We start from the raw sequence: 14,321 nt of genomic DNA, 5'->3' as shown, positions 1-14,321 counted from the left end.
CCAAGGTCTTGACAAAAATGCCTGCCGATGTCATCTCAGATGACCCCCTCCCAATCATCCTCTGTGGTACAAGGCACTTGTACATGAACACGTAGGCCCAACGGCATTCCTATACGACCCTTCACTGATTGCTGCAGGAAATTCCCAAGAGACACTGAGGCACACTGAACTCCTCAATAAATGTCCACACCGAATATTCAAATGACAATGATGTTTGGGACACTACAGTATATTTACACAGTGAACACACCTTTAACCCTTCCATGTTTTGAAAAGTTTTGCAACCCATGTACACTCTGAACCAAGTTACAGGAAACAGTGTACTGTATGCAAATGTATTGCAAAATCATCCAACCGTAACTATACGTGTACCGTACTGGTACATTGCCACTGACAATTAACTGGGGAATGTGAAAGTTTTTTCACATTTTGTTGTCTTTTCTTAGGGAATTCAATTTCATTTCATAAACTGTATAGACAATTGCCCGCTGTGGGTTAACATTTTTGCACCTTTTCAATTATAGTACTTGTAAATTGTAAGGGGAAAAACAATTTCACACCTTTACGCGCATGTGGGAAATTGTCCTCTGTTTTTCACACAGGTGGAATAAACATTTCACATCTAGTGCATTGTGAATTTGGATGTGAACATGAATTCTTTCCACAGAATTTCCCATTGTGTTTACTTTCTACTGCAATGTAGCCTACGGTACTGCACGGGTATCAAGTTAATATATATGCCTACATGTTTTATACCACCAATTACACCCTCCTCAACCAGGGAAACTCCCCCCCATGAGTCTGACCTCAACTCACAAGGAAGTCATTAATTTCACCATATAACCCAGAATTATTTTGACATGTGTTTTGGGGATGCGCTGTCAGAGATTTCCTGGCTGGCACCATAGCAGTAGGGAAACTGACACCCACGGCCAAGGTTTACAGTGACACAATTAACTTCTTGTGGTTTCAACCTTTACAGAAAGGGTGAAGTCATACATTTATTGTGTGCGTTGTTCCGGTATGGCTGTCACATCCACAAGTGCAAAGATCATTTATTGGTCAACAGGGTGCTTAGGGTACAGGCAATGAAGTAAACGTATACTGATGTACTTACATGTATTGTGGGTTTCAATTGCCGTCAAATATAGTATGGGGAGCAAATTTCCCTTTGCTTTCAATACTACTTATTGTGAGGGCTGTGCTGGGAATGAAACTCTGTGCGATTCCAACTTCCTACCACTTCAACTTTGCTCTGAAGAGATCGCACTGACCCAGATGATTACACATCTGCACAAACTAGTGTGTACACACCCGTGGAGACTTCAGTACGTACATGTACATTTGTACATATACATGTATGTAATTGGTGAAAAAAAAAAAATTATAGGTGTGGCATGCACCCTTGCAAGTATGTAAAATGACAGAACATTGTCCATGGTCAAAAGTACATGCACGGTGCAGCATCATGAAACACCCATCTCATCCTTTGTTCAGCAATTACAGTAATAACAGATCCGGAGTGCACCTTTGTGTTCCCTGCAGCAACACAACTCATTATAGACAGTCATTTGTACTGGATTCCATTCATCTCGTTAACAGAATGGTAATTAAATAAAATATCAGCGGTGCAGATAATTGGATGATGGGGGGCATTACGCATCGACCTTACTGAAACAAAAGATGCAAATGAATATCTGATAATAATATCACAGTTTTTATATAGCGCATCACCCAAAGTCTCGATGCGCTTCACAAGAAACAACAATTAAGAGCATTTAATGGAACAGGTAAATTTTAAGGACTGCTTTAAATTCATTTTTGTTATTGACAGTTCTGATATGGCGTGGAAGAGAGTTCCAAAGTGATGGCGATGCAGGCATGAAGGAACGATGTCCATAAGTTTTAGTGCGAGTGACCGGTGTATTGAGCAGCACTGCTGAGCTAGAATGGAGGGTGCGTTGTGGCTGGTATACTTGAATAAGTTGATGGAGGTATGCTGGTGCTGAGCCATGGATGCATTTGTGAGTGAGGAGTAGAATTTTGAAAGCAATTCGCTCATTGACTGGAAGCCAGTGAAGTGTGAGAAGAATAGGAGTTATATGTTGCCTAGATGATGAACGTGCAACAAGTCTGGCGGCGGAATTCTGAATGCGCTGAAGTTTCGAAGTTTGAGAATCAGGAATACGGTGTAATAGATTATTGCAGAAATCAAGGCGGCAAGAGATAAAAGCATGGACAAGCTTTTCCGTCGTTTGTTGGTCAAAGAATTTTTGAATGAGTGAGCTCATCCCAACAATGCTTCAGCAACCAGGTACAGGATCGAGACTGCATGATTTGGATTTGGAGTTCATGATGAGTTGTCTCACTGTATTCTCAGAAAATGCCCTGAATTGGCAAACTGATGCACTGGGACCAGGATCATGGACAGGTGCACAATCTGTATCTGAGTTGTCAAGTTCATTTCTCAGAACTTCAATTTTGTTTGAAAAAAAGTTTGCAAAGTTACCAGCTAACAGTTCAGATGTTGAGTCAGAGGGGAGAAGTTGCGATGATGATGTCGGTGTACTCTTTGTATTGATAATTTGAAACAGATGTTTTGAGTTCCAGTTTTTCGATTGGCTCTTATGATGATAGATTTCAATTGCACTACTAAATGCCATATCCATTATTTTGTATTGTTTATAGATTGTGGTTGTTCTTTTAAAAGAATTTCACTGTGAACGTCCACTGTAATAGATAAATTGTTGAGAAGTAATATTTAGTTGTTTGTTATAATAATTGTGATTATTTTCTACATTTCTGAATAAAGACAACAAACTTATCAAATCTATGGAACATGTACGGTACCACAGTTTATACCTACCGGGTACATGTGGGCTATGTGTATGTGTGCATATTACTCTGCCCAAATTACATGTACATGTACACATGTACTGGTACATGTACTGGGTACTATCCACAGGGTCCCACCTGGATCCTACAGTACTACTGCTCTATTTTGGTACAGCACATGCATGGGAGTACCATAGACACACACCTGTATGATTGTGTAAACGAAGTGGCTATAGTAACCGGTACAGTAACCATACCATGACTCCTGAATTACATTGCGTAATTTTCATTTCCAAAAGTTTCATTTTCCACTCACGATGAACACATTGCGACAGCAATACATATATACATGTAAATACGCACATTTCTCTGCATTCCCAGCGTGCCAGGATCGAGTCTGCTCAAAAACACAATTTGTTTTCTTTTTTTTCTTCCTTTTCTCAATCAGATCACATGTTTACTTTCAACTCATGTTTATCTGTTCTTTTTTGGTAGATTCATACCTCTGCAGGATTTTTTTTATCTACCCTGGTCCAAGATCCATTCATAGTAGACTGGTCTGGTTCCTATTTCCAACGCAGCCCACCACAGAAAAAAAAAGTGGCTAGAATCCTGTATAAACTTCAGTCACAATAGTGTACATAAAATTCACAACCGGTGATCGTAAGGCGTGAAGTGTGACAGAATCTTGCTAACACCAAATAGAGGCCAGACAGTAAAATAGACCTTCATGGTGTACATGTACATGTACAGGCTGAGCTGAGCAGCATTACAGTGTGTCATGGGTGACTGCACACTTGAGGACAAAGATTAAACCATGAAAGCTCCATGGATAAACTGACACCGCAATGTGCTGTGTATAAGTACTGGGACCAGGCATTCAGTGTACATGATATCACTGAGCTGGTACCGTACCATTCGATCACAAAGCCAGCCAAAAATCATCCAACACAGCCGTCACCCACAGAAACCATTCGCCTTGCTTGCTTCTGTTATGATGAAAAGAAAAATTTTCTTCCTGAACATGCTGAAGCCTTTGGAGAAACAAGTTTTGTTTGGCCTGAAAATCAGAAAGAGACCTACATGTATTCATCAAAGATGTCACCAAAAATACCTGAAATGTGAACAGACAGCAGTTCGTGACTAACCCAAACTGGTAAATGTGGTACCGGTCACTCCTCACTCTTTTTACTCTTTTCTGCAAGACTGACGTACATGTAAAGTAATTCAAATGTACAGGCCTGATGCTACATGTACCAAAAGTGGACATGTACACGTGAATGGGAAAATTGTGGAAGAGGTTAATGCCAGGTTAAGCATGGATTGCATTTTGAAGGCAGCAAAGAACAATTTGCATGTAAACTAGGCAGGTTTGCAGTAGTACCATGGATATATCTCTTTTGCGACTATGTGGGGTTAATAGAACCGGTGGTACTCGACGTTTTGGACAGCATGCTCTGTCCGTCGTCAGGAGAAACGTTGAGTACCACTGGTTCTTTTCAGAACCTCACATACATGTACTGTACCTATCTAGTTTACTTGCTACTTCCACCATGAAAAGCTTCAAATCTCAACAATTTGCATCTTAGAAGACTAATTATTTCATGGCTTGTTACTTTAGTTCCTGTGTAATTGTCCATCTGATCAGCGACCTGGTGCAGACAACATTTGAACTCTCTCAGGAAACTGCCTATGCTGGATCTTTCTAGTACTACATGTACAGTAGTTCACATACATGTACATGTTGGAAGTACATGTACATGTACGGTCTGACACACAGTAAGAGATGCTTGGAGTGTATAAAATGGTGTAGTCTTTCTTACATGTACATTTACATGATACATGAGTACACTGTACATGTACCCTTTACTATACTCTTGGTCTACTTTTTCCCCCTTCAGGCCAAATCTGGACTCTTCAAACAAACTCAAATTACAGAAGACACAGTACAAGTATAAAATAGGCCTGTGTGTGTCTGAATGCACCGGTATAACTGGTACCCACAAAGTTTTCATTGCCAATATTGTAGAGTTTGGTAACACTGCTTGGCATTCAGCCCAAAAGCTGAATTGTTCTTCCACCAAGTACAAAGAAACTATGGTAAACCTGCAGTGTTTGATGCATTTTGTACATTTGATCAAAAGCGCATGCACAACGGTGCTAATGTACTCGTACATCAAAATGCAGTCAATAAAAAAAAAAACATTGTTCTGCTGAGATTTAAAAAAAAATGGGGTAGGCATGCGTACATTACTGGTACATGTAGGTACGTGTATATGTACACGTAGGCCTACATTTTGTGTTCCTCTGATGCACTGCTCAAAAAAATCCAATAAAATGTACAATGCATATTCACATATAAATGTAGCAGACTACAAACATTTAACCTGCAATTGCAACGTGCCTCTGGGCAACTGGTGGAAAACCCAGTTCTTAAAGTGTCAAACGCCAGAACTGTCATGTCAGTTGGACATTTGAAAGCTCAGGGAGACACAGAGGTGAAAATATTTTCAGGGTCATATCCCCACTTTCAGTTATTCCAAGAGACATGTGGTTTCAGCAAGTACACTATAAGTATGCCACAGACACTGTACGGGGCAACATGAGTTCCCTTGATACAGCTTAGCTACATCAAATTGAGACCCCTCACAGGGTATGTCCTTCACTGCACATTTTTCGGGTTTTTTTCCCCTGATACTAAGGCATGATATTTGACCCTGAAGGAAAAAACAATACAAAGTTCCCGGCTGACTCCCCAATGATGACTACAGTGCAGAATGTTGAAAATGGACGAAATACAGGAAGTGGGAAATGAACGGGAAAACACTTGATCATGCGATGAATTTAGGAAACTTATCGTGGGTGGGTAGTTCTCTCAATTTAGCACAAACTGCAAAGAGAGTGAAATTCTGGTGAATTTCAGTTACGTTGGTAATGTTGAGTTTACGTAATATTGAGTTTGATTACAATTTTTGAAATTATGAGTTAAGTTTTCTTTGATTCATTTTCCAAATTTATCTAAAAAACAAATTACAATGAACCATTCTCCAAATATGTTTTGATTAACATGGAAGCAGGAAATTGAGTTTATGAATATATGTCAAAGTGTTGAATCGTATTTCCACTTCAAACTGAAAATCCCACACTAAATGATATTTCGGGGATTTATTGACCTTGATTGAAAGTGACCGAGGGTAGGGAACCCTTCATCCATTCAATGCCCGACGTTCAGAGGTGCCTTTTGATTTCTGTTTGTTAAGAGAACAGAATGAAAGGGGAACGAAACAAAGGCCCATTGAGAAACAGAGAAAGAATTTCGCAAATCGTTCTCCGGAAACTTCCACAAAAGATCCCTCTAAGATTGCAGGTATCCCAATTGCTCTGACCATGCCAGGATATTCTGTTAAGTTTTAGAGGCAGAGCACACTGCACACGTACGGTAGAAAGTTCAAACGACTTTCTAAGCCAAGATATTTACCTGTTGCTCGGGCGTGGGCCATGTGCAAACCTCTTGCGCTGAGCGTCAGACACAGAACAATGAGGAAGTGAAGCCAGCAGGTGGGGCACAAGGGGCTGGCGTGCAGGTTCTTCTGTTGGCACAACATTCTCTCGGACAAAGTTGGGAGCTCTGCAAATTTTCAAATAGAAATGAAATTTGTTTAGGTCATTGACTTATATCTATATGTGTAGCTTAGAAAGTTATGGAAGTTTCCCGGACCAAGTACACGTACATGTAGCACTGTGGTTACAATGAATCCTCTCATGGGAGATTACATTGCAAAAGGGTGATATAACCAAAGGGAGGCCTAACCAAAACAGACTGTGCCACGTTAATGTTTGATCCCAATTCCGCTTCAATTCACCATTTACAATGCAGGAAGGTCACTGAGTACCAGTGCTATCCCTACATATATATTCATGGTCATTTTTGCCTACTGAACAAGTCGGTACAAAATTCAAAACACCATACGATTTTGTTGCATTTTCATCACCTTTGATATGGCACATCTACGGATAATTGCCATTCACTTTTATTTCCTGTTGGTATCGTGCAAAAATTTCCACTAGTATTCAATATCATGTGCTTAACATTGCACTATCATTCTGCACTTTCCTGTCTGCGAAATGTACCTGTAGATGTGGTCTGGTCGTGGAAGAAATACATGTACTGTACCCACCACGCCGGTATACATTGTGAGCAGTGTGGTACACGTAGCTGTACCAACCACGCATTTCAAACTGAAGACCACACTCTTCTCGAAGCTTAATTAGCTCTGGGTCTGTCTGCTGCTGAAGAGCTATTTTGTTCAAAATCCACTGAGATCTTAGACAGTTTTGGATTATGCGGGGAAAGGCACAGGACGGGCCATCCCTCAAATAAATATTAATTTTTGGCGACTTTCGGACTTCCAAACTCAACTGTGCCACGCATACAAGATGTGGTTACAGGTCAAACTGCAGGGTCTGATCCTCTCCAAAAGGGGCATCCGAAAGGAGAATCAAGATCTTCATATCAGACCCCTATCCTCCTCACGTTTACACTTGCGGACCCCCCCTTCAGTCCCCTTACAGGATCCAGCGTGCACATACATGTATGTCAAGGCGTGCATGTTATTACAGGTACATGTACGTAGGTACAGCACATGGATTACACTTTCAAAATCAAAGATGTTCAGTACCTGATTGAAGATTTAGCTACTGTAAAAGCAGTTAACAGTTCGTACATGCCCTTATATGTGCGTGGTCTGCACGTGATTCACAACTAAAAGTGTCCCCGCAATGTTTATTTTTCCCACGACATCCATGTTTCAAGGTGTGTTCCCTACATGTATATATATGAATGTGCAACTTTGATTCAATGTTCTAGCACTGTGCATGCACATGTAGGTTAATAAGTTGAACTTTTCCAAACAGATGACTTCAATTCCAAGTTCGGTTGGCTTACAAAGCAATCAGATGCACGTACCAGCACAAATAGCCAGACACAAAAACGTTTAACCTAATTTGAGCCAATTTCAAAGGCAGTACCAGGCCCGTATGTTTACACACCATGCACGATCATTATCCAAATAACACCAAACATCTTCCGTAGACCCGGCCCCTTTCGTGTGACTGGCACAGTGAGTTGTCATGAAGTTACATGTAGCAGCTGGAATACAGTTCTGGTGACCCATTGTAAATCATGTGAAACGCACCTACGGGCATACATGTACAAATCTGGTGACTTTTGTACCGTACATGTACATGTAATATTAAAATGGAACAACCAGTTCCATGTATGTGTACTGTACATGCTTCAGTGGTAACAGTGTCCTTCAGTTGCGACAAGGAGACGTTGAAAATATGTACACTGTATGGCCCTGTAGCAGTGGCCGACATGCACCGGTACATGACAAAATTGTGGGGGGGGAGGGGAGAGGGAGAAGGGAAGGGTGTCACACCAGCCCCTGTGTGGCCAAGGTCCCTGAATAAAAGTGCAGGACAATCTAAGTTTTAATGTACATGTTCGTTCATATTGCATCAAATATTACATGCCCAAGCAAACCATTTTTGAGGGGTTGGGCGGTGGTAACGGTGGGGGTGGAAGGCTCTTAGAGCCAGGCTGGGGCTGATTCTACCCTTATCCCTTTCCCCCTCCCTTTCCCCCAGGCCGTCCAATGAGCGTTCTTTGTTGTGCATCAGAGTAGGGTACCTGAGTACCCAACTGATGATGTCAGGAGCCACCTCAAAAATCTAAAACCAGGCACCGTTAACCATCCCGACAAATCACTTGGTAAAGTCTCCAGAGTGAAGAAACAGGAAAGGTACCAGCAACAAGGGGCCTTTCCTCAGACGTTTACACAGTGCATCCTGGTCTATTTGTGCAATTAGTGAAGAGCCAAGCATAAATACCGGTATATGGTTACAGAATGGACCAAAAGCAAAATTTATATGTGTGGCAAAACTTGCATACCTGTAATGAAAACCTGGCTGTAAGGAATGCTTTAACGGATTTCTAATTTATGTCTGAAAGCTGTTGGTGGGCGATTGGCAAGTTCAATGCATTATGTATTTCAATCATGTTTGTTTTTTCTTATCCTGGCCATGTTGGTGTTAGGTTCAATTTTATGGGCACCGGGTTCCCGGATGGCCTGTAAATTTAAATGTGTAAGGGTAGCACTGAGGGGTCTATCAGAAGAGAACATCACCTGACCAGCAGGATGTCATTCATCAAAACCTCCACGGATACCAGTGATGGTTGTATCTTACTGTCAATGAGTGCTGACAATTGATACTGCAATAACTACATGTAACTACTCCACACTGGGAGCACCTGTTACATACATTTAACAACCATCCACTTTGAAAGTGCAGGCACTGTTACCCAACACCATCTTTTCCCTGATCCAACTGCCATTTCATTGCTCCTTTGGGACCATATCTATTGCAATTTTTATGGGGATTTGCTTTAGATGCTGGACTCTTTCAACCCTTCCAGTGGTAAGTGCCTCTACATTGTACACATGTACACAAATGTACAGTGACTGGCATGTACTCACCAACTGATCAATCGATTGTTTGGAGCCTCGCCTAAATTTCTCGTACCAGCAGGTGTGAAGATTGGCTCAAATTTAACCACAGATCTTGGCAGTAGGATCAAGTACACGGACGTCGCCGCAAGTCACAGAGTAGTACACGGATGTGGACGATTCCCCCAGCGTCAGAAATAGGAATGTTCCTTTTGGCGTTTGGCTCAACTGTCACAGGAAAACATTGGGAAGAAACTCCTGGTTAAATACAAATGTAATCTAAACACCATACTGTGCCAAAGATAGAAACATGATGATGTGTTCACAACATGTATAAGATCTTCCCTTGAGGCTGTTAACGGAACATCACATCATGCATGTTTATAAATCCAATGACGGCATGTATACGTAACAGCTGAGCATAATCTGGGATTGCCTAACAAAAGTGAATCTCTTTTACTTCATATGTCACTGAAAGTGAGACAAGCAAATCGAAAGAATATAGCGTGGATCGTGTTGCATGCACAAAGGCAGCTTACTTTCAATGAAAATGTTCAGTTATGATGGGAACACACTTCGTTGAGTGCAATATGCCTTGTGAAATTTGTACGTTATTTTGAGTTTGAAGAAAAATGCTAAGACGCATGACCCCAAACCCTTCTGTTTTACAAGTATGTGTGAATTTTGAAGTTGTTAGTACAATAAGTTTACATGTGTGCTCATGTTCGCAGCGTGAACAGAGGCATACATCAATGTTTATGGACAATAAACTGAAGCATGGCATGTGGAATTGACCATCTTTGCAAACTACATGTACGTGCTGTTTCACTTAGGTTTTACTTGGAAAAATGGAAAATTACTGCCGATGATGAAAGCACTGTCCAAAAAATGATACGAACATACCGGTATGCAATATGCTGTTGTTACCGGTACAAATTATTCGTAACACAAGTTCACGCTACCGCAAGTCAGGTTTCAATGTTTACACAGCAGAGAAAGTTCTAACAAACAGTACATGAATCAGAGTTACATGTAGATCTCGCGATTAAAAGGGCTGGACCCAGAATTTACAAAAGGAGGGCGACCCGAACGTCAGCCTGAATAATATGTACACACATGTACGATGGACGTACATGTATGGTATATACATGTATTAGTGAGAATTTCTGTTTTCAATTAAATAACTAGTATACATACAGTACACAAGGCAAATAACAATGTGCGCAAAAAGAAAAATTATCTCCCATCAAAATACACAAAATCCCCTTGAATCCACAACTATAAATAAAACAGATTATACATGTACATATACGAAAATAAGAGGATTTATGGGGTACAGAACACGTAAATGAAAGGTTTAATATTTCTTTTCAAATAACAGTACATGTGCACGTAATGTACCTGACGTAGTCTCTCTGAAAGTGAAATCAAAATATATTCAAATTGTGAAAATTCCATACAAGTTTCCTAATACATGAAAATATTTTGAAAAACCCCCATTATTTGTACACTGTAAAACTCTTCCTCTTTGACCACATTATAATTAACTTCTTTGAAATATTACATTATTTTACTCCAGATTGTATTGCAAAACCGGAAATATAACCCTTATCCACACCTACGATGAGATATTTATTAGTCCTTTCAAACAAATCAGGAAATGTATAATACATGTACATGTAGGTATATGGTATAATGTAAAACATTTGCTGGATTATTGCCGTACATGTATACTTACACAGCAATAAATTGCCAAAGAAAATGAAATCTGTCATACTGGTGGTTAAAAAAATCCAGACATTTTCTGTGCACAAATCAGTGCAACATTGAGATTCGGTGCCTTGGATGACATCATAGTTCTGCTTATAATTATGCAAATATGAAATAGCATAAAAACAAAAAAAAGCATCAAAATATGGGTTAAAGTTGCAGAACAGAAACTTAAAATAAGGTTATTTGAAACCCAAAGACACAATTTCAGGGTTTTTGTCAACTCTATAAAAATATTTCTCTTTCCTGGTTCCTTTAAAAGGGTAGCTGGTATGGATTTTCAAACCCCAAAATGCACCTTTGTGTCTCACATTCCATTTCTGTTTCACTCTTTCAAAGGGCTTCTTGCCAAGTTGTTGGCTTTTGGGCTGGAATATTTCCATATTCACAAGCAAAGCTGTGATGCCGTTGTTCATGTGAAGGTTACATTGGTACATACACATTTTAACAATTACAAAATGCAAGGCCATAGATTTACCTGTACATGTAAGTTTTTGCGAGGGTTTTATAAAACAAGCCGGTGCATACCCATAAACACATTTGTTATGAAATGCAGGGATTAATTTTTCATACTAAGAGGACTTGGTCTTGATCGTTCACAATTCACAAGTGCGTTTAACAAGTCCTGTAGTAACTCTCTCCTGTCAAATCACCGGCGATACCGTGTATCACACTGCCACCGCAGCTCTCGTGTCCCAGTCTGCTACATGCAAAACCACAATAAACCAACAATTTGTAAAGTCCTTGCTGAGTTCCGCTTGCTTCTTTTCTAATCAACAGTGCATCATGTCCACAGTCCTTTGTACTGTTACGTACAGTTATCGTGCAAACCCGCAGGTACTGGCACTTGACATGAGTTCCAGCGGACGTTCGGTTTCTTAGCCTCCCACTCTATCCTCCCCCCTTTCCCTTCCCACAGAGAGGCAAGCCACCCCTGTATCAAATTTTACAGCGTACCTTCTAAATTAAGAACGGCACAATCCCTACATACCTGGCAATACACCGAGATCAACCACATGTAAATTTAAGCCCCTTGTGGGAACTCTGGTGTAAGAGGAAAAGAAAAAAAAATCAATACAGACCTCAGGAGGACCAGTTGCTGCCTGCAATTGAAGGCCCAAATCCTGCCAACAACTGACCAACAATAGCACATCCTGCCCCATGCTGCCAAAAGCACTGTCCTGCATGGCTGGCCAGTTTCAAAAGGGCTTGTTTAGTTAAATGCAAATATTGAGTAGGGCGGGCTTGGTTTGGTTATCATAACAATGGGGTGGGGGGCTGCACTCCATTGTGCCTGAACACTGTAGACTGTATTCAGGCCTTTTGAACAGCATGGTGTACACATGGGCAGTGTATTACATGCACGGTATCATGTACATGTAGTCTTAACCTGAATGTGGTGGTCGTACGTTTACACGTGTAATATTCACATTGAAGTACATGTACCGGTAGCCTTCATTATAGGAACCAGTACATCAAGAGCATCACTCTTAATGTTCTGTAACTTGAGGCAGGCGTCTATTTCTACAAACTGTCACAGACTCTAATAATTGAAGAGGCATGCAATAATTTATTTGGAATGTTTCATGGGCCCAGTGAGCAGGGGTAATAATAAAGGAAAGCTCATTGATTTTAGTTGAAAGCACTACATAAAATCCTATTGTTATTATTATTATAAAACAAATTACCGGTATGACGTTTAGTTTACAGAGTTTCACTTGTAGCTTTCCTCTGTTGCCTGATCAACAAGAACAGTGTGGCCATAAAATCAATAGAGGGTTTGAAGGGCTGCCATTTTGCAGGGCAGTGCTTTTGTTCCACAGGGTATGCACAAAAGAAGTTTCCCTGTGGAACAAAGAACTGCCCTGCATGATGGCTACTGTGCAAAGCCTCTATGATCAACCCAAATACATATCAGTACTTGGTCTAGAATTGAGGAGAAAGTGACGAGGTTTGGAACTATGCAACTAATGCGAACATTCTTCTGACCACATCTGATCTTTTGCTATTTTTTACAGCACTTAAAAAAAAAAATAGCATGAAGGCCCTTCCAGAAACCAGATGTAAATCATCCAATGAATTTGTGACTGCTTCTGTAAAGCAGTAGGCTATCCATATGTCTTGGAATACGGAAGGCAAAACCAATCTACGGAACACTTCACATTTACTGTAACTTTGTTTCAGTATCATTTCTCCATTCTCTCAGAATCACCAACACACATCGCTCGGTGCACGTACATGTACATGAAGCAGAAACCCGGGCAATGATCGTTCGTGACGTATGACTGACAAGGTGGGTGACTGACGGGCAAAAATCATTTGGCCGCATATGATAATTTTTTAGGCCCAAATGCGACTGTTTTGGTCGCAACGTACAGCACTTGTTACAGGTACATGTACATGTAACTTGCAATATGTACTGGTGCATGTACTGTACGTGTGTAAATGCAATTTCATTATTTTAGACAAATTTTATTACTTAATAATTCTTATAGTGGAAAGTGCTACACGAAGTCACGATTTCAGTCAAACCATGTTTGGTGTGGCACTTGCGATGAATAACAATTGAATTAACTGGCCTCCGCAAGGGAAGTTCAGATGACCTATTTGGCCAAAAAAGCTCTTATGCAAGTGTAATTCATGCATGTATGTCAAATCTTCAATTTTTACCCACACATTAATGGACAGAATTACAGAACATATTAAATCATGAGTGGATAGAGGTCTCCACACAGAAAAGTGACAAATGCTTCTTTTTATTTTTTTACCTACCCTACTGTGAAATTTAAGGTGTAACTCTGAAATATTCTTGGGGAAAATTCAGTTTAAATATTGACACAGGAAATGTCCTCTGAGTTTGAAAATTCCAGGGTTTTACATCTGCGTCCAAGCCTTAAACTACCTTCAAGCATACTTCAATCAAATGCAATGTACGTGGATAGTATACAGATCAAAAATTTATCAACATACAATACCTTATTCCACTAGCAGAGACATCCCAGTATACATCTGCATACATGTACATGTATGTGTTTTGCATGCCCTCCGTCAAAACAACCAACGACAAGGACTGAAGATAGGATTTCATTATCGGTCAATCTTCATTTCCACACACAAATCACGTCCTTGCCATTAAATCTATATGTAATTCTAGCAGCATATAGGCCTACTCTGATGAAAGCTGTGACAAATGTTAAGGAAAGCATT

General features: G+C 40.3%; 1 protein-coding gene across 3 annotated transcripts in view; it reads right to left on the bottom strand.

The window, feature by feature from the left end:
* The window catches only part of LOC110980158 (interleukin-6 receptor subunit beta-like), a 50,060-nt gene that overhangs the window by 32,462 nt on the left and 3,277 nt on the right, over positions 1–14,321 (bottom strand). For 2 of the 3 annotated variants that reach the window (XM_087143795.1, XM_087143793.1), the window contains exons 2-3: positions 9,375–9,572; positions 6,314–6,463 (exon numbers count right to left, since the gene is read on the bottom strand). In XM_087143795.1, the coding sequence (XP_086999921.1) occupies positions 6,314–6,440 (127 nt within the window). In that variant the 5' untranslated portion in view covers positions 6,441–6,463; positions 9,375–9,572. Of the gene's footprint in view, positions 1–6,313; positions 6,464–9,374; positions 9,573–12,196; positions 12,333–14,321 lie in introns of those variants that run through there. The other variant, XM_087143794.1, reaches the window with a different exon arrangement.

This window comes from Acanthaster planci, linkage group LG12 (genome assembly GCF_054643075.1).
Source record: "Acanthaster planci isolate LZ-2023a linkage group LG12, COTS_SCS, whole genome shotgun sequence".
Lineage (NCBI taxonomy): Eukaryota > Metazoa > Echinodermata > Asteroidea > Valvatida > Acanthasteridae > Acanthaster > Acanthaster planci.
Note: the sequence above shows the minus strand (reverse complement) of the source record. Positions and strands in the feature narration are given on the sequence as shown.